General features: G+C 36.0%; 1 protein-coding gene across 1 annotated transcript in view; it reads left to right on the top strand.

Annotated features, from left to right (window-relative positions):
* LOC150106723 (adhesion G protein-coupled receptor L1-like) overlaps window positions 1–24493 on the top strand; it is a 157219-nt gene that overhangs the window by 105953 nt on the left and 26773 nt on the right. Inside the window, exons 4-10 of the mRNA XM_090392666.1 lie at window positions 164–355; window positions 607–678; window positions 927–1050; window positions 5250–5360; window positions 8843–9021; window positions 21622–21677; window positions 24037–24148. Of these exons, the coding sequence (XP_090248792.1) occupies window positions 164–355; window positions 607–678; window positions 927–1050; window positions 5250–5360; window positions 8843–9021; window positions 21622–21677; window positions 24037–24148 (846 nt within the window). The remainder of the gene's footprint in view (window positions 1–163; window positions 356–606; window positions 679–926; window positions 1051–5249; window positions 5361–8842; window positions 9022–21621; window positions 21678–24036; window positions 24149–24493) is intronic.

Genomic DNA, 24493 nt, shown 5'->3' with positions numbered 1-24493 from the left:
TCAACTCTGAAGATATATGATTTCTGTTTAGTTGGTGAAATATCTCATATTTCCTATATAAAGGCATAAATATATAATTATCATTACTCTTGACGAGTGCTCTAATTTAAAGGCTAGTATTTCTCTTAACATGCAATTAACTATGTTCGCTTTATGTTATTAGGTAAGCTTTCATGTCAGCAAGCGACTACTAGATGGCCTTCATCATATTGCTGAAGAGTTTGTACACTTTCTGACCGATGTTGAGCTTCGAAGTCCGCTGGACAGGATAGAAGCGTTTGATACATTAATTATGATGTTGAGAGCTGACATGGATTTGCGCATGGACAAACAGCAGGATGTCAGTTATGTGCAGGTAAGTTCTAGTTCCTTGTCGATGTAAACTAGACATTTTTGCTTCCAAAATATGATCGTAACAATTGAAATTGTTCACCTGCCTATTTTTAATCCTTTGGCCTAGGCCTAAAGAAAATTGACATTTTATTGTTATCTTTAATTGTTAAAGTATTAACTGTTTCCTTTTTTTTTACTTATTATTATTATTATTATTATTATTATTATTATTATTATTATTATTATTATTATAAGATTCTCTTTTATCCTTAGGCTCTACTGCAGTGCACTGACGAGCTCCTCACAAGACATAACGTATTTTTCTCTTTTGAGACAGAAAGAAATGTGAGTAAAAATTATATCAATCTGTACATGCCGTTACTTGTTACTTATACTGAGGCGTATTTTGCCAACTTTTCAGTAATAAAATATTTGCGCCTTACAAGCTTGCTCCAAATGATAATGCTTCCAGTTTTGGAATGCTTTTCAATCTTTAACATGCTTTTACATTTGCACAAAAAAGAAACGTTATTTCTTGTCAGTTTTCTTACTAGTTACACACACGTTTTACGGAAACATAATTTTTCTTACAGCAACTCATAACTCAAAAGGCAGCCGAGGTTGTATTCGATCTTACAGCCTTCGCCGAGAAATCTTTGAAAGGACTTCTACAAAGTAAAAAGAAACAGATCACCTTCCGGGCTGCCAGGAACATTGGTAAGTACAATTTAAAGGCGACGCCGGGTGTATGTGTGTGTGTGTGTGTGTGTGTGTGTGTGTGTGTGTGTGTGTGTGTTGCGAATTATTTTCTATTCGTTGTCCGTCATCTAACGCTAGAGTACAAATATGGGAGTAGGTGTCAGCCTTAGGATATTAATTACGCGTTTGAAAGAATACCAGCCGTTCGCAAGCAATTCCGGCAAATATGACATAAAGGATCCATTACTCCTTCGCAGTAGATAAGGAGGTGATGTTCGACTGTGTGACGCAAGCAATATTTCATATTTCTGTGATGGGTGGGCAAGGGATCTCTTGCTTTTAATTTATAACCAAACAAGCCAAAGCAAAAATTTCATCTTCGAAATAGAAAATGTGTTCTGGACAGAAATGGGTCAAGGTATTAATGCCTGTTTGTAGGGATTCGATTATCTCGCATCAAAGAAATATGCAGTCAAAGTTAGCAATAGTTCGATAAGCTTCTGAAAATTGGCTTTTAAATTGAATAAGCTCTCGTTTTCTCTCTCTCCTCCTCCTCTTAAAATGGTTATCCTACACGTGTAGGCTTTGTAGATGTGTGTAGGCTAATATAGGCTTTGAAAATATGTACATAAAAATAGGCTTTGTAAACGTGTAGGCTGAAATAGGTTATATTGGAAGCATACAGTGATGTAAACTATATTTTATAGGCTATATTGGATGCGTATGTTAATTTAGGCTATATTAAATTCATGGGTTAATATAAGCTGTATATATTGGATGTATAGTCTATCATATACTGAAAGGCGTACAAATGAATGGCTGTTAGAAAGATCAGTAGAACTTTAAAGCTCCTTAAGGATATTGACAGAAGAAAGTTAAAATAATTTGGACACATTGGAAGGATAAATGTTGCGGGGGGGGCTTCTAGGAACAGTAATATAAGGTAAAGTTCCTGGAAAAAAAGGAAGGGATAGAGCATCAATGATATTAATGAATAGTGTATGTGTGCGTGTGTGTAGTGACTGATCTTCAGAGATTTGAAGACTTCAGAAAAGTATACAACAGGACTACATGGCGAGACCTGGTGTGGCACATCACCGAGCATCGGAGTGACCATACGGCATCTGTGGATGTCCAGTGAACAGATGATGATGATGATAGGCTAATATGGGCTATGTATAAGGATGTATAAGGAGCATGTAAGCAAGTGATTAGTTAAAGGAAAGTTAAGTGAATTATCTGCCAGTATAATTACAATTGAGATCATTGACAGAGCAAAATGTCTTCACTTAGGACTTGAAGAGTCTAAATCCACTGATTCCACACAATGCTTGGGATCAGTTTCATCAACTGAGCCACAACTTTTTAGTTTGATATCTCAAAATAGCTCATCAGCTATTCACCTTTAACAATGACAACACGTGCCAGATAAGACAGAATCCTTATTACTGGTTTCTAGCTATCTATATTTTCTAATTTGAGTACTACAGATATAAAATGTTTGTTAAATATTATCTCAAGGGGCGTGAAACATGCTCATTCATTTTATGAGGTTATCCCCATGAGATTTATTCATGAATACTTATTATGAAACCTATTAACACCCTGCAGACTCGGTTTATTGAACTTCCTTTAACACTGTTCACGTACACAAAATCTCCGCTTTGCTTTCTCCCTAGAGAATTGTACGTCCTTCAACTGGGGATTATATTCGATCGCTTCTAATTAAAATTCCAATTACCGAAGATGTTTTTATTTATTTCTGCCTAATAAGAGAGTTGTATCCGTTGGAAGTCGTTTTCAGACCCGACTGTGTTTATTACTTCAAACAACTATTCGTTGCTATGGTGGCTAACATTCTCTTGGTAGCTAATCCCACTAGGAGACCGATAATTTACCCAAGTTTATCAGGAAAATATCGCAGTGCACTAAAAATGCTTGCAAGTGCTTCTACTACAGCGGATCTCACTTTTATGAGTGATCCATTTATCCGATGGACCTACATGATAAAATCTTGAGTAAGAATTAAGTACAAAGGAAAGTTTATTTCTCTTCAACTCTACTTCTAAGAGGGAGAGAGAGAGAGAGAGAGAGAGAGAGAGAGAGAGAGAGAGAATATTACATTCACTGCTCGAATAAGTTTAAAACATTTAGAACTTTGCACTTTAGCCTTCTTAAACTTTCTTTTTCGGCTTATTCTTCGTTGGTGAAGGCCTAAATATAGTTCTATAATTTGGTCTCTTGCTATAATCCACTTGTATTTGATGTTTAAACTGTTGTTTTTGCCAGTGCGAGTATCACGAGAAGTATCTATTTGGCTATTGTTGTTTTATGGATTTGTTTTGTTGTGTTCTTTTCCAGTTAAGGTGTTTTATAAATGCAGTAAAACTACACCTTATTATTGACACTATTTTCTACAGAAAGTTTTAAGTAACGAAAACCTAAGGGACAGAAAGAAACGGTACACTATAGGTCTGGGAAGGTATAACTAAATAGATGCTGATCCGCATTCACATTAAAAAATCATTGGAACAATCGCAATAATCTTCTATGGATATAATTTTCCACTTTTGGTAAAAATGGAAAGGCTGCTAAATTCATTCTAATTCACTGATCCAAAGTATAATATTTGGGATCAGTTTCATCAATTGTGTCACAAGTTTTTAATTTGATATCTCAAAAGCCATGGTTTGATATTTAGGCACGCGAAAATACAGGGTGTGCCATAAGTCACGAAGGGGTTTAACCATTTGATAATTTTTTTTTATTTTTTAATTAATTTTATTCTTTTTTTATTATAATGAAACACAGAACCTGAAGATTTTTTATTAGTTATGAAAACTCACATCACGTAAATGCTTTCCATTTTCGGCTTCACGAAGACGGGTTCGTTCTACGGTATGTTCCATGACGGCTGTTAATGTTTCTGGCTGCAGAGCCCTAATTCATGCTCGAATCTTCTCCTTCAGTTGTTCGTCTGGGACTTGTACTCATACACCTTTTCTTTCAAGTACTCTCCATAGGAAGAAGTAGGGAGTCGTCAGCTCTGGAGAACGTGAGGGCCAATTAATTGCAGATAGCGAAATTACATAATCGAATGCTGATTTCAAAAATACAATCGCACGATTTTGGTTCGTTGTTGTTGTGAACTTTTCCATTATTAACTCAAATGTTCCTTAGAATATATGAAAAATAAAATCGAAAAAGTTATTCACATTTTAAACCTCTTCGTGACTTATGGGCCACTCTGTATATCTCGGCGCAGGCCGAGATGCCGTCTAATTTAATACTTCGCAAGGATTATCCACAATGCTGATGTAATTATGAACGTTCCAGATCGGGTTCTTTATTTCCGTGTAATATTAGAATCATGATTTGGAATAATTCTCATCTTAAGAGATAAAAGTATTACTAGATTTTTTATTTCAAATTATAGGCTTCTTAATAGTCAAATATAATTAAATTAAACAGCACTGTTGAATAGAAAATTCGACGGATCCCTTTGCCGTAAACAGTGATTTTCTTTCGTGTAACATTTCATACACTGCGTTGAAAGAAGTACTGGGAGATCTCTTTTTTTTTAACGAAACACTGTCAATAGTAAGAACGAAAGACCTTACTAACTTCAAGGTGGTGTTAAACATGTTGTTATGTTTACATTATTTAGGGAAGCTGGTAAGGAATGGTTATCAGTTTACGCCAATCCTTCTCTAACATTAAAAAAATTAGAATCAAAGAGTAATTTTATGTCTATTTCGCTATTCAATACTGATTTATATAAAGAACACGTAGTGGGTGAAAGTCATACATTTTAACGATGATAAACAGATAAATTAATTCCCAGTGGTTTGTTTTTGCCTGAAATTCCTTGCTTTACCTTACATAAAAGGAATATTGGCATCTTTTCATCGAATGAGGCATCAATAAAGTATCGATAAAAACTACGAAATCAAAAATATTATTTACTAAGAGAATTTGGAATGAATTCCTCTAAAAATAGACTCCTCCTGCATGCATGTAAGTGTTATCGTTTCTATTTGCAAAGCATTTTCACTTACTCTCACTACATACTGAAAGTGGGAAACTAAGCCTAAAAACAATAACTAATATTTATCTCCCTCTGTCATATTAATAGTACAATTACAATTAGCTTATGTTATTAAAAATTGCTGTCAGCTGAAAGATTTATTGCAAACCGATTTCTATTTTGTTTACAGTGATGCATTTATATCGAGGGAAAGAAAACCGAAGTGCTTTAAGTCACAAATTAAATTCGTCTTCTGTCCATACTGCCAGATATGAAGATGCATCGGATATATTTCATATGGGTAAGTTGTAACTGTCTGCTACTCTTATCCAAGAAATTATTAATAAAGTATAATAAAATATAATGCTTTGGAGTATGGAAACACTTGATCCTCTCGAAATTAGGAGTTCATTTTGAGGAATATTAACACGTTGATTTAATGGCGAAGTAGTTTAGAGGTAGAAAAATTAGAAAGTTTCAAGTATATATATACATATTCTACATAATGGTTGTAATTGACAGATACCATTGATTCATTTCCCTCATTAACTGAAATTGTATTCGTTGTTTTCTGTATTTTATTTAACGAAATTAACCAGAAAATACTTTTAAAAAGTGTTTCGTGAGATAATAAAATCCGATGAGATTTCGAACTATGCAAGTATCACCATTGTCAATTCGGTAGTTTTTGTATGCTTCTATCAAACTGCGATTTTCCATTTCTAAAACTTTGACATGATTTACAGTTGTTTAAGCGCTTAATTAAAGGTTCGAGATCATTTTAATTTTTTAATATTCTTTGCAGATCTTCAAGCCTCTTAAAAATACACACAAGCTTTTAAGTATTTGCTTCACGAAGCTGTTATTTTTCAGAATTCTCGAGATTCTATTCTACACAATGCTTTTTTAGTAGAACGCAACTATTCCTACGAGTATTGAGAAAAGTTCATTTCTTTTTATGAATTTAAGTCTTTTCTTAGAAACAACAAAGAACGCTATTTATTCATATCGACAAAAAGCAAAGTCCAAAGGAGGTTTGGCTCTTTTCCCATATCAAAGCTATGGAAAGTAGTAGGTAGACCTGTCTGCGGTGTCACATCACTTGGCCTCCTTCTCCACTGGTGTGTCAAGATTCTCAAGAAAGCAAATTTATTCTAAAGATTTCGAAAGATGCCGTCACTGAACACTTTATTGGTTGGAAGGCATGATTGATCGTGGCACTGTGGTAACTTGAAGTTAGACTCACACAGCCAAACCGGCAAGAAAATCACTGTCACTGTGAGAATTTTGCTTGAAGCTATAAGAAAATATTTCTTTGGGAGCAGCATAAGCTTCAAAAGTTTTTAAAATTGTATTCGATAACGCATTGTTATTAATTATTTATTTATAGTTTAAATATTTAAATTATTTTAATTATTGATATTTATTTAGAAGTTTAATTACATTTTGTAAATTATTTTCACGTGTCTTTATTTATAAAAACAAATTCATTTAATTTTTTAGATAATCTTTAATATTGATCCTGTAAGTGTGTGATGAAGTCCTGTGTTTTTCCATCGCTGTAGAGCATATTTGTAAAAATGAGGTAGTTTAGGAGGAGATGGTGCAGGACTGGCCATTCGGAGAATTGTGAAAAGTGCAAGTCCTCTAGTGGATGATTTCGTGATGCAATCGAAGGTGGTTACATAAGTGTGATTGCATTGAAGTGTCTTTAGGAGGAGGATTACCCTGAAGGATCTAATCTTGTTTTCAAGGGAAATCAGGCCTTGATCTCCCTTGCTGAGTGGCTTGCAGAGTTGAGGATATGTTGTCCAGTGAGTTTTGTTCCAGAGGAAACGTTTGATTTCCTTTTGAATGTGGTAGAGAAATTCTTCAGGAGGTGTGAGTACTTTGAGGGTATGCCATAAGACACTCGCAGCCATCTGGTTAACTATTAGTACTCTTCCTCTAAGTGAAGACATGGAACGAACGCTGTTCCATTTACCTAGCACCTGTTTAAAACGATTGTGCAGCTGTGTCCAGTTCAGTGTGTTATATATTTTGGTGTTGCCAAGGTGTACACATAAATATCTTTGTCCTTCGCTTGACCAGGTACATTCGATCGGAGAATCATTTCTAGACTTCCATCTGCCTGACCACAAGCCCGTGGTTTTAGCAGAATTTAATTTGGCCCCGGAGGCTTGTGCATATAGTCTGTGTGCTTCCTCGGTTACTGTCATTTCTTCTTCATTTCGGACTATTACAGTGACGTCATCAGCATATGCTGATAGGGTAATTTTTTGATGTGGCTCTATTATTCTGGTTCGATTGGAGATGATGGTGTCGTGTACTCTTTTTGAGAAGAGTTCTATGACCAGTGTGTATAACTGACCGGAGAGGGGACATCCTTGCTTGATCCCTCGAGAGTATGACAAAGTGCGAGTGAGCCTGTTGTTGATTTTTAAACAGAAGTGTGCATCTCTGTAAAGCAATTGCACTGTTTCAATGATGAGAGGACCATAGCCTTCATAAAGGTACTCGTGCTCTACCCTGTCAAAAGCCTTCTGATCAAGACTGAAGAGTGCTAGGTTTTCGTGTTGGCTGTTTGCGATGTGGATGAGATCTCTTATTAAATGGAGGTTATCATGTATTGATCTTCCTGAGACTGAGTATGTTTGATGTTGGCCAATAACTTCAGCCAGTGTTGGCTTTATTCGGTTTGCTATAACTTTGGAAATGATTTTGCAATCGGAATTAATTAGGTAGATTGGACGCCAGTTTCGGATATCCGTGTGGTCTTCCTTCTTTGGTATCAATCGCGCTACTGAGGTCGTGACGGATTGTAGGAGGCCATTGATGTAGGCTTCTTGCAGTGTTTTGAGGAGAAGTGGTCCGAGTTGATCCCAGAAGACTCAGAAAAACTCTGACGTGAGACCATCAAGGCCAGGAGATTTGTTATTTGGCAACGATATTCATGCGGTTTTCAGTTCATCTAGCGTGATTTTGTTTTCTAAGTGGTTCCGATCTGTTGCAGAGATTTTTTTTTTTTTTGTTTCTTTCAGCATTTCGTGAATGGCATGATGGGATGTTCCTGCAGTGCTGTATGCATGCTTGTAGTATTGTAGGATTTCAGAGGTGATTTTACTTGGATCTTTACTTGGATCTTACTTGGATTTTACTTAGATGGATAGATAGATAGATAGATAGAGAGAGAGAGAGAGAGAGAGAGAGAAATTAATCCCTCCGAAGTCGTTTGGATCACATATATCTGTGCATCACAGAAATAGGTTAGGTCATATTATTCTTGGGTCAAATAAAAGCAGATGTGTGCCTAAATCCAGCCCAAGGGCAGTAAGTGTGTGCACATAAATGATCAGTGCACGGGCTATACATTATTCATAGTGCAAGATTGCTGTATGTTGTGTATAATCGAGGACTACTTATTAAATGCATGTAATTATGAGAAGTGACATACGATGTGTGCGGGTGTTCACAGTTGATAACCATAGAAGCAATTTCTATGCTAATACCTTGTTACTATAACTAGTTGCTAGTTCTCTAGGATATGTTGATTATATCCTACTAATATGGAAGAAACAGGTTGTTATGCATACTTCAATTATTTAGTTTACCAAATTTTAATATTTATCTCGGTATGAGGTGTTGTGATAAGCATGGCGATATATGAATATGTTAAAAGTGACTAAGAAATTGGTTGGGCTTGAAAATAATTTCTTTAGAGAGATCTTATAAGTACGAACTACATCCATTTATATGCACATATTATTGTGTCGTTTATTTCAGATTATAGTTTGGAGACAGCAGCCTACGCTTTACTGTGGATTCGGGGTGTGGATGGACTGCTAAATGCGCCAAATATCATAATGAACAGTGACATTGCAGTTGCAACAAGTATACCGCCCTTTGACCTGTTTCTGGACCAATCTCCAGCCGCCTTTGAAGTCAATCTACGTATGAAAAAGGTCAGTGTGTTTGTATAAAAATTGAAGTCCTCACTTTGACTTTTTTTTCTTTTTTTTTTTGTATTAAATGTGAAATAACCTAAAATAATATTCGCTAGCGTTAACTGAGCACTTTATTTTTCATAAATAATTAAAGAACAATTAATATGCAGTCGTCAAACCCGATTTCTTTTTTGTCATCTACAGTGATGAATGTTCACGTCTGTAGCATAAAATATTACAAAAATTCAAAATTACAACAAAAAAAAAGCCTTTAATTATCTTTAACTAAGGCGGTAGTCGATTGTGGGTCAGTAAAAACTTCATCGCTTTAAGAATACATTAATGTAGTTACTCATGGTTTATTGCTTATCTCCAGCAGGTGGCGGATGCGTAAAACTCCACTGTAAAAGAAACAGTCTATCATAGAGTATTGTCACATACATCTGCTATCAGCGCATATAGCTCGACAACAGACCACAAAACCGGTAACAATAGAGTTTTGCTGAAAAAAAAAAAAAAAGTATGGATTTTTATTTTTGTCGTAGCTTCCAGACTTGCTAAAAGCAAACACAGAACTGATTTCTCTGACCTTTTCGACGGGTATTATTAACTGCCGTGAAGACTACGTCACTAGTGATCCATTTGTTCATAATTGATACCTGGCGTCGAGCGGTGCAGACACAATTCACACGTCAGTTAAGTTGGAACTTTGTGACGTTGGCTATAAATAAAGAAGTGACAACGCTCTTAAAAGTGTGTGTAATTCCAGTATACCGATTTACGTAAAGCTGCATAGCTGTGAGCGATTTACGTCATTGCTTACGTCACAGTGAAAGGGAAGAAAAAACAGAGTTTTGATATGACAATGTAAGGTTTGTAAACAGATGAAGCGAACAGTTTAAGAGTGCTTTGACAAAATCGATAAATAACAGCGATAAATCATATCAAGATTTATTCTTTTTTTGTGTGTGTGTGTGCGCGCGTGCTTTTCCGAGTTGCGATGATGCAATGGCTATGATTATTAGAGCAGTAAAACTCTTTTCTCCATGAGAGAGTGAGGTTATCTAACCTTTGGGCACCACACTCTTTTACGATACTAAGGTACTTGCGAAAGTATGACCCAGAGGATAAGCTTCAACAAACAAACTTGCAACATAGGACGTTCAATGTTGGCAATAATATCGGTGGCCTTGAATATTTCCTGCTGTGTTGGTAGCAAAAGGCTGACGTCAGAGAGTCCATTGTTATCTGAAGACAGACAATGAATGCTTTACTGGCAATTCAGTTAACAATTAGAGAAATAATTTAATAATTATTTTCAGTTGAGTAAAAATTTACTGTTATTAATAACTTCAAAAATTCTTTTATTGAATTTTTAAGGGATTGAAACAGAAATTAAATGCATAATTCACTGGAACAGATTACCATTAATTACTTTATTTACTCTTTAAAAAAAGAGATTCGAATTCGCATAACGAGGTTTATGCAAATTGCTTTAATGCTATCAAAGAAAGCCCCATTGTTGATCGGCATTTATAGTTTTTATAGAGGTAATGGTATGTAATACGTACAATGGTGTTCAAAAGCTAAGGACGATATTAAATTTTTAACTGTATATGAAATATTTTTCATGAGTAGTACAGCCAAATATGGACATAAATTTATTGCTAGCCTACTAATAAATGATATTACACAAAAATATGTTAAAAGTTTCGTACAAATTAAATTCCAGTACGTTTTTGAGAAACGTTAGAAATTTCCTAAGGACGTAGTTAAAGAATTAATGTACAGTCCTTACAAAAAATTATGCGAAGAAATATTTCAACATGGAATATGTCCACCACGAACTTCTCGATGTATTTCTCACAACGTCGTTCCAAGCTTAGCACCAAGTGATTCAGGAGTTCTTGAGGCAAACTGGCCAACTACTCCTTCAGAGGAAGGATAAAGCTTGTTTGTTTTCTGGACGGGAATTTCGAGTAGCAATGCATCTCCCTATTGTGTCCCAAACGTGTTCTATGGGGTAGAAATCTGGGGAGCGTGCGGCCATACGATTCGATTAATATCTTCGGTCTCCACAAGTATCTAGTATTTTCACTGCTCGTGTACGATGTGGTATGTCATTGTCATCTATAAAAAGGAATTCTTCGCCTACAGCATCACAGAACAATCGAACATGACGTCGAAGAACTTCATTACAATATCGTTTACCAGTCACAGTCACTTTTTACGCACTTGCAGCTCGGTGGGTCCATTAAGCATAATGCCTCCCCACACCATAACAGCCAGCACCGCGGTACCTATCCTTTTCAAGAGCATTCTCGCGATGGTAAGCAGTACCACGTTCACGTCAGATCAAGTGTCGTCTAGAATCGGAGGAAAAACTAAAACGACTCTCATCTGTAAAGAGTAGATTAGCCCATTGGTGTCTTGTCCAAATTTTAAGGATACAACGCCACCACTGAAAACTTGTTTTACTATGAGCTGTGGTAAAGAGACGCAGACTACAGGCCTTCGGACGTACAGGCGTACTTATCTCAGACGTCTTGCCACAGTTTGTCAAGAGACGTACCTGTGCTTTAATGGAGCCGACTTGCAAGCTGATCTGCCGTGGTGCATCGATTACGTTTTGGTGTTATAACCAAAAATCTTTCTTCACGTCTGGAACATATTCCATTGGTCTGAATCACTGCCTAGAGCCTGGATACAACGCTTTGTAAGATTCTAAATTCTCTGTCAATATCAATACTTCTGCGGTCTCTTCAAATTTTCCAATAATTTTTCACGGGTGAAATCATCTAGATGATGTAATTCAGACATTACAAGCCATCCAAATTGCAACTTTATTCCTTTACAAAAAGTTCTTTCTTCAAACACAGTTCGCTTAGCGCAGCCTTTTGCCTTTTATCCCGTTATATGCTACCACGTAACCCCCCCCCTCTGCACGCGATTCGAAAATTTAAATGTGTACCCGTTTCCAACTCGAAATCTTCAGTTATACACCTCCGAGTCAAAAATTAGAATAATCAAAGAAAATGTGTTGAATGATTTGCAATTTTAATTTATTGTATAGAAAATAATTATTAGCAAATATGAATCACCATCATCATCTAAATCTAGGCACTTTGTAGATTATATAACCATGTAAACACATAAAATGTAATATAAATTATAAGAAAACTATCGTTTGAGAACATCACAGAATTAGAATAATTTTAACGTGGTTCAAAATATTAGAATAATGCGAAAATCAATGCACAAAAATTAGTCAAAGGGAAACTACGATAATTAGTACTTTGTTGCATCCCTCTTAGCTTTTATGACCGTTCATAAACGGTTGTGCATATTATTTACTAGCGGTTCACAGTCGTTTTTTAATCAAAACATGCCCATATGGTCCGCAGACTAGAAGCAACTTCATTTTTTGTCTCTTGGGGACAACTTCTTGAAGACGTTTCTTCATAATTCTCCACAAATTCTCAACGAGGTTTAAATTTGGTGAGTTTGCCGGCCAAGGAATCACATTGATTTCCCTGCCTTTCTTTGACCATCTAGTAGTGTTCTTGGAAGTGGAACAAGAAGCTGAATATTGCTGTAAAAGAAAATCGCCATCACATAAATCTTCTGGTAATATAAAGTGCTCGAGAATTTCTTGGTATACTTTGGAATTGACTCTTTCGTACACAATAAAGCCTACCTGTACTCTCTGCGGTCATACAAGCTCATACCATGACAGAGGTTGCAAATATCACCGAACAAATTTTTCATCAAATGCTTCTTGCTTAAAACACCAAACACTTATCCTTGAAGACCATGGGACACACAAAAATTAATTCATCGCTAAAGAGTAGCTTTTTACAGTTCTCTTGACCACAGTCTTTGCTTACAACATCGCACTTTAGCTGCCTTTTGATTGGAAGTCATAAGTGGCTTCGTATTAGGCACAGATGATTTAAAACCCAATTTGTGAAGTCGTAGATTTAGACACATTCATACCTAATTCCTTCCATCTCCTGTGAAAATACCTTACACTTCAGAAGCAGTTTTTCTTCACGATATTCTTAGTTGAACCTTCTCTCATCTCTTGATGTAGTTATTACCTTTCGACCGCTATTGTAACGATTATTAATAACACTCCGGTTATTAGAATACTGTCTCAACACTCTACTCATGCTTGCTTGAGAACATTTCCGATTCCTTAGCAATTAAACTGTTAAGTTTGGCCTTCTTTGTGTAGACATACCATACGAAACCTCTTAGCTTCGATATGTCATTCGTTCGACCCATGTTTAGTAAATGATTAACTGAAATCCACGTGCAAACTATTCCTCACACAGCAATCTGTCCCGCAGCTACTGAAATATATGCTATTTCTATACTATCAGCAAAACCAATCGGAAAATTTTAAAACATTCTAATATTTTGAACCACGTTAAAATTATTTTAATTTTGTGAACGTTTTCAAATAACAGTTTTCGTGTAATTTATATTACATTTTATGTGTTTGCATGGTTATATAATCTACAAAGTACGTAGATTTAGATGATGCTAATTCATATTTTCTAATAATTATTTTCTATGTTAGAATTGCAAATCATTCAACCCATTTTCTTTGGTTATTGTAATTTTTTGATTCTGAGGTGCACAAATTGCCACAAGGTGATTCATCTGAATTGAATGTATTTTTAATTATTTAACTAATGTCAAATATGTTTATAGTGGAGTGATGTATCATTATGCATGCAATCAATTTTATCGCTGTTATCAACAAACCTTCAAGTTCAATTTCAGGAAACAGGAAAACTTAGGGAATTAATACATTCATAAGGATTAATATATTTAAGGTGGCATACGCCAACACAAATCAAGTTGGTCTAGATGTATTACTTATAGAGGAAGTTCAGACCACGAAGGTAAACAGTTGAGAAATATATTTACTTCTGTACCATTAGTTGGAGAGCGAAATTTTTGTTTACTAATTTAGGTGTATATCGTTTAAGGAGCGGTTTACTCAAGAAGTAACCAGTTTGCGTTATCCCACTACAGCAAAAGGAAGAGAATCTCCACTCGTGCCTCTGAGAGTTGCAAAGTAGGTACATAGTTTGAAATTTAAGTTATGCTAACTTCGGTTGGTTGCAAAAGCGGTCAAAGCAACTAAGGCTATGGAGACGTGGTTAAGTCTCTTAATGTTAATTGCATCCTCGGATGGGCTTGTCTACATTTGGGACCCGCTAATTCACCACTAATAAACGAGTACTTCGCTCTCCAACTAATCTACAAATATCCTTATAGCTTCAGACTTAGAAATGAATTGGTTCTAGATGAAAAGAAGCCTATGTAGGCATTGTTAAAGCAGAGAAACTTATCCTATACGAAAAAATCTAAAATAAACGAGGGAATAAGGAAGTCAATAAATAAAAGGAAATCAGGACAAAAACAAAAAACAAGTAAACAAAGAAATTCCTTAGACCTCCTCTACACCCACATTTCTTCATCTTATCAGAAAATAATCGCTCATTGCATGTTACTGACTTGTGTTGTATGGTTCACACACACACACACACACACACACACACACACACACACACACACACACACACACACACACACACACACACACACACACACACACACAAGTTTTAGCCAAATATGAGCACCTGGTACCAATTTTGGTACCAGGTGCTCATATTTGGTTTATGTGCAGGCAGCCTTGAGTGAAGACTTTGTATAGCTCTTGCAAAGGTTTTCAATTATTATCCAGTTGATGGTTTCTATCAGTCTTTATACCGCTATTTTCGTATTTGTCAATCGTTTGCCTCTAAGTGTTACCTTTCTGGGTTTTAATAGGCATTTTGTTACTTATGCAGTTGATTCTGGATAATATAGTCCTTCAATAGGGTGACCTTTTAATGAGAACTTTCAAAATGGATAAGCTACTGATATTGCATGCTTTAATAACCGCTATTGCGTACTGTCTCAACCTTAATTAGTGAGGATCACTGCACAGATCTAAACTCTTGCCTCCGGCTTCCTTGCACGTGACTCTGCAAATCTTTATTAAAAGTGCTTCATTCTAACGCCTAGATCAGTGATGGCGAACCTTTTTACCCAGGTGTGTCAAACATCTTTTTTTTTAAATACTGACGTTGTTGATGTGCCACTTGCATACATGCATTATAAATTTAACTACATAATCGTAGATGGTGATTTATACATATCATATTAGGCTATTTATTTAATAGGACATTGATATAAAATCTATGAATTCGTATTATACAATTAATTTAATAAACTGAAATTACAAACTTACATTACATTTAATGTCTTTTCTGTTGCTGAGTACTGGTAGAAAGTTGCTTTATAGAAGGGATATATAGACAGGCAGCGCTTGCAGCATTGCTCAATCTATTTTTCCCTTTAGATTTGATATTATTTAAGGCAGAAAATAGAGTTTCACAAGAGTATGTAGAAGAGAAAATTATTAGAAGAGCTTTAGCTCTAACTACAAAATAAAATAGAAATAGGCTAGCTATAAAATATAATTCGTTCAATGAACCGAAACCTACCTTCGCCTTAACTGAGTGCGATCTTACACGATTTATCGCAGTTTTTTCATCAGAATACCAATATTTTTCAACATCCAAGGTGTGTCACCTGAAACCCTCAAGTGTGTCAGTGCTGACACACGTGTCATAGGTTCGCCATCACTGGCCAAGATGATGCTAGTTTGAGAGAGCGAAGCGTCGATATGTAAGTCTTTAATTTAGTTAATACATTATTTGTTTCTGGAAGAATTGTTACATATGATAATTTTACAGTACCTTCATCATGAATGAATGCAGCAGCAACTGAAACCTATAAAAGTTTAACGTCCTTCTGAATTTCCTCTCTATATCCTATGGATACAATACGAGTCTACAAGTTTAGAAAAAAATATGTATAATAATATTTCATTCTAAGACTCTCCCTCTGAAGAATTTCATTCTTCAGAGGTCAAGTAATGTTTTCTGATACTATTTCTGGCCTGCGTATATATACACTGCGTTGCGAAGTCACATTCCTTACAAATGTACAGAAACAACGATGAAATCAATCAAAAATCATGTTGCTTACAATCAAATATCACAAGGTTGTGATGCAAGGCTCGCCATAAATAGAAAGAAAACATTGACCTGTGTTATGCAAATGACGAATCAAAATACATTATTCTAATCAGCAGGTTGTTTAGTTATAGCAGCTGTTATAATCAACTGTTGTTGTTGTTTATCAAAATTTAGTTGACGGTATACCCATAAGAATGGAAACTGTAATGTAAGCATGACCGAAGACGAGAAGCGGTGAAATGAGCAAAATGAACTGGTTTTGAAACACTAAAGCGTGCGATTGTATATCATATAATGTCTACAACTTCTCTTGCAATTTTTTCAGTACCACTAACTCTGCTTCTAGACGTAACCATTTCAAGAGGTATCTAAGAGATATAATCAACTTTTGTTACATCAAAAATTGGAGTAACAAATGTACAATGAATACATTTGTCCAATGTAAAAATGTACAATGGACTGTTTTATTCTTCCACTAAGAGTAAGATACTATCGTTTGGAGTAAATTCATGATATTATTCACAGAAATTATATATATATATATATATACAGGGTGTACGGGATAAATTTGACAGTTTCGTAAGGAAAAAGAAAATCTTCTTTGTATCTATTAAATTTAATGAATTGACAAAAAAACATTACAGGCAGAGTTAATTACAATACTATCAACAAGATTTACTCAAAATAACCACCATTAGCATCGATCACAGCTTCAATTCTGCTTCGGAACCTCGAACAAGCTGATGCTACAGTCTCCCTGGGAAGGGCCGCAAAAACTGTTTTAATTTTATCCATTAACTGGGCTTTTGTATTACTGGAAGTGCGATTGGTGTCTTTTTCAACTGCGCCCCATACAAAATAATCCATGGGGTTAAGGTCTGGGGAGTTTGGAGGCCAAACATTTGGACTGGTGAAGTCGTAGAAATTTTCAGACAACCATTTTTGACTTTTCCCAGAGGTGTGGCAAGGGGCCCAATCCTGCTGCCATACATACGGCCTACCATTGGCTACCCTTATTATCCAGGGCTTGACTACAGTTAGCAACTCCACGAACAAAGCCCGAATTCCAATGCCAGGGTTCTTCAACACCTGTTCCTGCAGATTTGCGAGGAATTCTGCTGTACGAACGCAATCAGATCGTCTGCTAGGGATCTTTCTTCTTGCTACATCCTCGTAGTCACCATTGCAAGTCTCTAGTTCATGCCTGATTGTTTTTACTGTATTCAGGGAGCATTGGGCAGCAGTCGTAATATCCTTATTTTGATGGCGGGCACGAATCATCATGATACAAGTTATTCTCTTCCATGATTCAGGTGGGTTCCAGCTATCCATCCTTTCTGACATCTTGTATATGAATGAAGAAGGGTCCAAACTTTTAAATGAAGAGAAGTGTGTGTTAATACATGTAACTTACGGAAAAATATAATTAATTATAAATATGTCAAATTTATCCCGAACACCCTGTATATATATATATATATATATATATATTCATGGCCCAAACGTGAGGGGATGGTAGTACACACCGAAACCACCAATAATCATCATAGAATATGCGGCGGCAAACGCAGCCCGGTGCCGGTAGGGGGCGCAGACGCCCGCCTGTCCGTCGCAGCCGGCGATCTGCGCGACAAGCCCGGTGATTACGAGCAGGTACGCCAATCACTACTCCGTAGTTGTGCCTCATGTATCAACGTTGTTGGACGGACTTTGAGCATTTGTTGCAATTATCTCCAATAAATGTGACTCTGGAAACCCGTGTTGTTTGTCCTTCATTTCCGACTCCTCACTGCTTTTGCGGCCGCATATTCTATGACGAATATTGCTGGTTTCGGTGAGTACTACCATCCCCTCACGTTTGGGCCATATATATATATATATATATATATATATATATATATATATATATATATATATATATATATATATATATATATATATATATATATATATATATATATATATATATATAAACTTTCTACATATAAAATATGTAGAAAGTTTTTTACCTTGGGTATAACATACGTTAAAGATACCAAGCAATTTTAAATATAAACCTGGTAAAAAGTAACACAGAGCTTATAAATATTTTACCAAAACAAGTTACCATAAGGTGCTTTGACCTTATTAAATATAAAAAGCTCAGGATGAGAGATAGATGTAGAAAGTTTTTTACCTTGGCTATAATATACGTTAAAGGTACCAAGCTATTTTAGTATTTCTGCATATATCACTTTCCTATTTTAGTATTTAGCATTTCTAAGCCTGGCTCCCACTGATGAGACCTCAATAAAGGTAGAAACCGGTCTGGGTAGTGGCCCCTTGCCTTTAATTCATAGCATCATACATCCCCTCAAGGAGATGTGCCTTGCATTAAGGGTAAATACCAAGAACAGTGATCAGAGCTTATTCCACCTTTACCACGAGTTGTCTCAGACTTGCACTACTTGCAGACGCAAACTTGACCTGTTTGTCTGTTTGCTTACTTGGGAAATGGATTAAAACCAGGTTTATATGTAACATAGCTTGGTATCTTTAACATATATATATATATAGAAAGTATTTTACCTTGGGTATAATAAATGTTAAAAATACCAAGCAATTTTAAACCTGGTTTTACTCCATTTCCCAAGTAAGCAAACAGACAAACAAGTCAAGTTTGCACCTGCAAGTGTTGCAAGTCTAGTTGATCCTACAGGTAGTGCAAGACCAAAGGTGGCATAAGCTCTGATCACTAATCTTAATATTTACCCTTAATGCCAAAACCCATCTCCGAGAGGAGATGTATGATGTTTTGTATTAAAGGCAAGGGGGCCACCATCCAGACCGGTTTCGACCTTTATTGAGGTCTCATCAGTGGGAGCCAGGCCAGAAATACCAAGATTTTAGTAATACAGAGCTTATAAGTATTTTACCAGAACAAGTTACCATAAGGTGTTTTAACCTTATTAAATAAAAATCTCAGGAGGATATATAAATGTAGAAAGTATTTTTACCTTGGGTATAATAAATGTTAAAAATACCAAGCAATTTTAAACCTGATTTTACTCCATTTCCCAAGTAAGCAAACAGACAAACAAACCAGGTTTAAAATTGCTTGGTATTTAAAATTGCTCACCCCACCACCTGGCTGGTGGTGGGGTGAGCCTGCCACTGGGTAGAGCCAACGCAGAGAAGTTCTTCTCGATGACGGGAGTCTGTCACTGAGTGGAACAACGCCGAGTTGGACGGTCTTTCGGCCACTATTGAGTGGTCTAGGGATCGTCCTAATTTTTAGAGAGGTCTTTACTTAAATACACCTCAATAAAAGTCGAAACCGGTCTGGGTAGTGGCCCCCTTGCCTTTAATACAAAACATATAATACAAAACCCATCTCCGAGAGGAGATGGGTTTTGGCATTAAGGGTAAATATTAAGATTAGTGATCAGATCTTATGCCACCTTTGCCACGAGCTTCCTTGGTCTTGCACTACCTGTAGGATCAGCTAGACTTGCAACACTTGCAGGTGCAAACTTGACTTGTTTGTCTGTTTGCTTACTTGGGAAATGGAGTAAAAACCAGGTTTAAAATTGCTTGGTATTTTTAACGCATATACAGGGTGTTCGGGATAAATTTGACAGTTTCGTAAGGAAAAAGAAAATCTTCTTTGTATCTATTAAATTTAATGAATTGACAAAAAAACATTACAGGCAGAGTTAATTACAATACTATCAACAAGATTTACTCAAAATAACCACCATTAGCATCGATCACAGCTTCAATTCTGCTTCGGAACCTCGAACAAGCTGATGCTACAGTCTCCCTGGGAAGGGCCGCAAAAACTGTTTTAATTTTATCCATTAACTGGGCTTTTGTATTACTGGAAGTGCGATTGGTGTCTTTTTCAACTGCGCCCCATACAAAATAATCCATGGGGTTAAGGTCTGGGGAGTTTGGAGGCCAAACATTTGGACTGGTGAAGTCGTAGAAATTTTCAGACAACCATTTTTGACTTTTCCCAGAGGTGTGGCAAGGGGCCGAATTCTGCTGCCATACATACGGCCTACCATTGGCTACCCTTGTTATCCAGGGCTTGACTACAGTTAGCAACTCCACGAACAAAGCCCGAATTCCAATGCCAGGGTTCTTCAACACCTGTTCCTGCAGATTTGCGAGGAATTCTGCTGTACGAACGCAATCAGATCGTCTGCTAGGGATCTTTCTTCTTGCTACATCCTCGTAGTCACCATTGCAAGTCTCTAGTTCATGCCTGATTGTTTTTACTGTATTCAGGGAGCATTGGGCAGCAGTCGTAATATCCTTATTTTGATGGCGGGCACGAATCATCATGATACAAGTTATTCTCTTCCATGATTCAGGTGGGTTCCAGCTATCCATCCTTTCTGACATCTTGTATATGAATGAAGAAGGGTCCAAACTTTTAAATGAAGAGAAGTGTGTGTTAATACATGTAACTTACGGAAAAATATAATTAATTATAAATATGTCAAATTTATCCCGAACACCCTGTATATATATATATATATATATATAATTTCATCTTAGTATCTAGTGTAATAGAGTGTGCATAGAGCGGTTGGGATATATAGGGTGGCAAATCGAAACCTTTGGTTGGAAAGACCTGGGTTCGAACTTCATCTATGATGTGAGGAACGTTTATCAGGTCTATACAATCAAGGTAAGTTATCCGGTCTCATAGGGAAGGTTTCTCTCCAGGAAATTTCAGTTTTTCGTTGCGCAAAACTGTAAATTTTCTCTTGAACACACAGGACTATAGGCATGAAAATTACCCTTAGAGATGCAGCAGATTAGTGTCTTTCTGGCTGTATTAATTCGTCTTGAATCCCTCTAATCAGGGGACTCTACCCTTCCTACCTTAAAGAGAATCCCTTAAAATTAAGAAACCAACATTTATGTTGGTCTTGAACAAAAACTGTTGCACAAGTAACGTAGTGTGCACTGGATCAGAGTTGTGACGGGAGGAAAAACCCCTGCCTGCATATATCACTTTCCTAATAATTTTGTCGAACACCTTCCATTAAATGCCTAAGGCTGTCTGATTAATAATATTGTTTGACATTTTAGCCAAAAGTAACTCCTAATGCACAACACTTGAACGGTGCTATTGATGTTCGACCGTACTTACCAAGCTTCCTTTGAATCTGTGATGATGGATGTTTCTTGGTATGAGTGAGTGGGTGGGAATGTATATGTGGTGTGTAGAGTGGGCTTGGTTGCAAGGTAAAATTGGTAGAGCTTTCATTAGTAGAAGCTATGTGTGAATTTATACACTGATCATTGTAAACATCAACGTATGTTTACAAATACAGTTTTTCTGTCTTTTAAAAAAACTGCAAAACGCTTTTTAAATGTTTTATTTCTTAATGATAGAGAAACGAAAAAGAGTTTTAAATGCACCATTATTTCTATACAATGATTAATATTGAAGAAAACGATTTTTTGCAATTAGTTTAATAAGTGAGTTTTGAATATCACCTTTTTTGTTTATTTTCAGGAGAGTGATGAGAATGTGTATGTTCTAAAATGTGGATCTCTCTGGAATGTCACTAAGTAAGTAATGTGTGCGTAAAATATTATCATCGTATATTTTAGAGGACAATTATTTTAGCTATTTGATAATAACATTAAAATAAATAAATGTTCATTGTTGTTTATTATTTTTAAGAGACTATGGTATATCAAAATACCCATTTATCAGTCTTAATCTTAAAACGCCTGATTCCCTAAAGGGTTTCGAACCCAGTCGAAAATTATTCTCACAGAAACTGTAGCATTCAAATTTCTACTTTTCTTTTATTTGCCAAACAATTTTTTTTTAATTATTTATTTGTCATTATCAATTTTTCATAAGAATAACTAATATTCTTTACAAAAATCTGTATTTATTGTAAGACAATGCTCCATATAATATTTCAAATACGTATCATTCCAAGTCATTTTGTAGCTTTCGCTGACGCACATTAGCAATGACGTTACAATCTACTCTGCTGACTTCGTTTTTTTTTTTATTTCTCTTTCTTTCAATAATTGAATTAGGAACACTTTAACAAGACTTTGTCAAATAAGAGTCCAATTAAAAGTGTGCATGGTAGAAAATCATCAGCTGTGATTTAACAAACAGACTTGCGTGGAAGTTGGCTTCTACTGCAGTCAAGTACAGGCGTTATCAGAAATCCAAACAAAGGAGACTCGATTTCCCCACACTTCTATATTTAGTTTGTACACGGAATCAGCTCTTCTCGGATGATAGGCTTCCTTTTGTGCTGTCATTTAACGTCCTTCGTCTGCTGAGTTGAAATCGGAAAAGTGTGATACGGTCGTCAACGTAGACGCCTTGGAGAGAAAGTTTGTCCGTGAGCATCACGTTCCAGTTGCTGTCTCCAAATTTCCCTGCCTGTCAGCCACTATGAAGCCTGGTCACCCAGGTCACGTGATTTGTCTAAATTATCTCCGCGCGAGAATGCATCGGTGCCACTGAGATGAGAGATGGGAATCACAGTTTTCTTCTTTTTTCCATCTGACATTCACACTTCTTTCCCATGACAAACGATGATAACTTGGAGTTGCGTGCGTGAAGCCTATCACGCTGTCTCGTGCAAAACATCCTCCCCTATGATAGACACTCAGGCGTGCTCAAGGAGAACAAACATCCTCGCTCGCTCGCTACGAATTCTTCTGTATGTTTGTCTCGTCTCGTGTTTTAAACGTAGGAAATGCTGATTTTAGCCACCACTTATATTCATTGAAGAAAGAGAGAGAGAGAGAGAGAGAGAGAGAGTCGTTTATATCATTCTTTATTAATTTCCGTTTTTATCCATATATATAACATTACAAACTTAAGTAATTACAATATCGTCATGGTATCCTTCTTGTAATTAGTTTTGATTGTGTGTGTGTGTGTGTGTGTGTGTGTGTGTGTGTGTGTGTGTGTGTGTGTGTGTGTGTGTGTGTGTGTGTGTGTGTGTGTGTGTGTGTGTGTGTGTGTGTGTGTGTGTGTGTGTGTGTGTGTGTGTGTGTGTGTGTGTATGATAATCTCATCTACAGAATGATGTGAAGTTAAATGTGACGTCTGCCCTACAACACTCCAGGACCTCATTATATGTCTTCAATAAGAATGGTCCAAATTTCCATTGATTGCTATAGTGGGCTTGTGGAAAGCATGCCTCATAGGACTTCTGCAGTCATCGCAGCGAAAGGAGGCCCTACATCACTCACGGCTGTTTGTTCCTCACACTATGGTGTCCGTTGAATTCTTTCCAAGCAGTGTATATTAGATTAGAATTTATCACGTCGTCTTCACCCAAATCCCCCGCTGAATACATCATTTCATCAGAAACATGCTAATGTATATTGAATAATGTGCTTCTACTGTATTCTTAAAATTTACATCATTTGAAAAAAAAAAAAACTATTCTCTTAGTATATTTAATTATCCATAATATATTATATTATTATTAAATCCTGATATAATCCTCTTGCTTTAACGGCAAAGGGATATTGATTTTTACTGAGAATTTATGCCGGCATTGTTTGTTTGCTTGGGCAAAGGCTGGTTATTGTACAGTATTTATCGAATAGTGATTTATCTATTACTCTACACACTTGTTGAATGTCTTGTTTTAATCTGTCGAATGATTTGAACAAAGCGCAAGCAGATAAATTAGCAATGAAGAGTTTACCTTCGTCAACAGTAGAATGCGCTATTGTTGTACGTCTTCATATAGCCCAGTAATATATGAAGATGAACATTACTACTGAATAAAATACTGATCACATTGAATTTCATGCGATGATTAGAATCGTTTCACGTCCTGCAATGATATATGCATTGCAGGAATGAACAAATGTATAGTGTTTTTGAAAAGAAATGTTTATTTCATTTATTTTTACTTATTTATTTATTTTGTAGATTATGGAAAACAGATGATTGCCTGATTGTGTCCAGAAACAGAAACATGGTTCGCTGTAGATGTCCTCACCTCGGCAGTATTGCGCTTCTTCTGAGAAAGTCAACCGATCCTGTAAGTAAAGAGTAAAATACCTTTTATGATACTTAAAGGATTACTTTAATATCAATAAATCTAGCTGTCTATTGCATTACTGAAAGTGATCCGTTGTTATAGTATTCATTGTTTGCAAACGGTTATCGTATTCATCATTGTTGTTTTTCAAATTATTGTGTATTTATTGTTGTTTTTCAAATTGTTGTCGAGTATTCATTGGGTTTCATTAATATTTTACTATTTGTCTATTTTTTATCGTATTCATTGTGTTTATTAACATTTGCTGTTTCACCAGTTGTTATCGTATTAATTGTTTTTTAAACCTTTATAAAATGCTTATTGTTTAAAATATCAGTTTTTGGC

Source organism: Typopeltis vanoorti, chromosome 5 (assembly GCF_054136105.1).
Source record: "Typopeltis vanoorti isolate ZY-2024b chromosome 5, IOZ_Tvanoo_1.0, whole genome shotgun sequence".
Classification (NCBI taxonomy): domain Eukaryota; kingdom Metazoa; phylum Arthropoda; class Arachnida; order Uropygi; family Thelyphonidae; genus Typopeltis; species Typopeltis vanoorti.
Note: the sequence above shows the minus strand (reverse complement) of the source record. Positions and strands in the feature narration are given on the sequence as shown.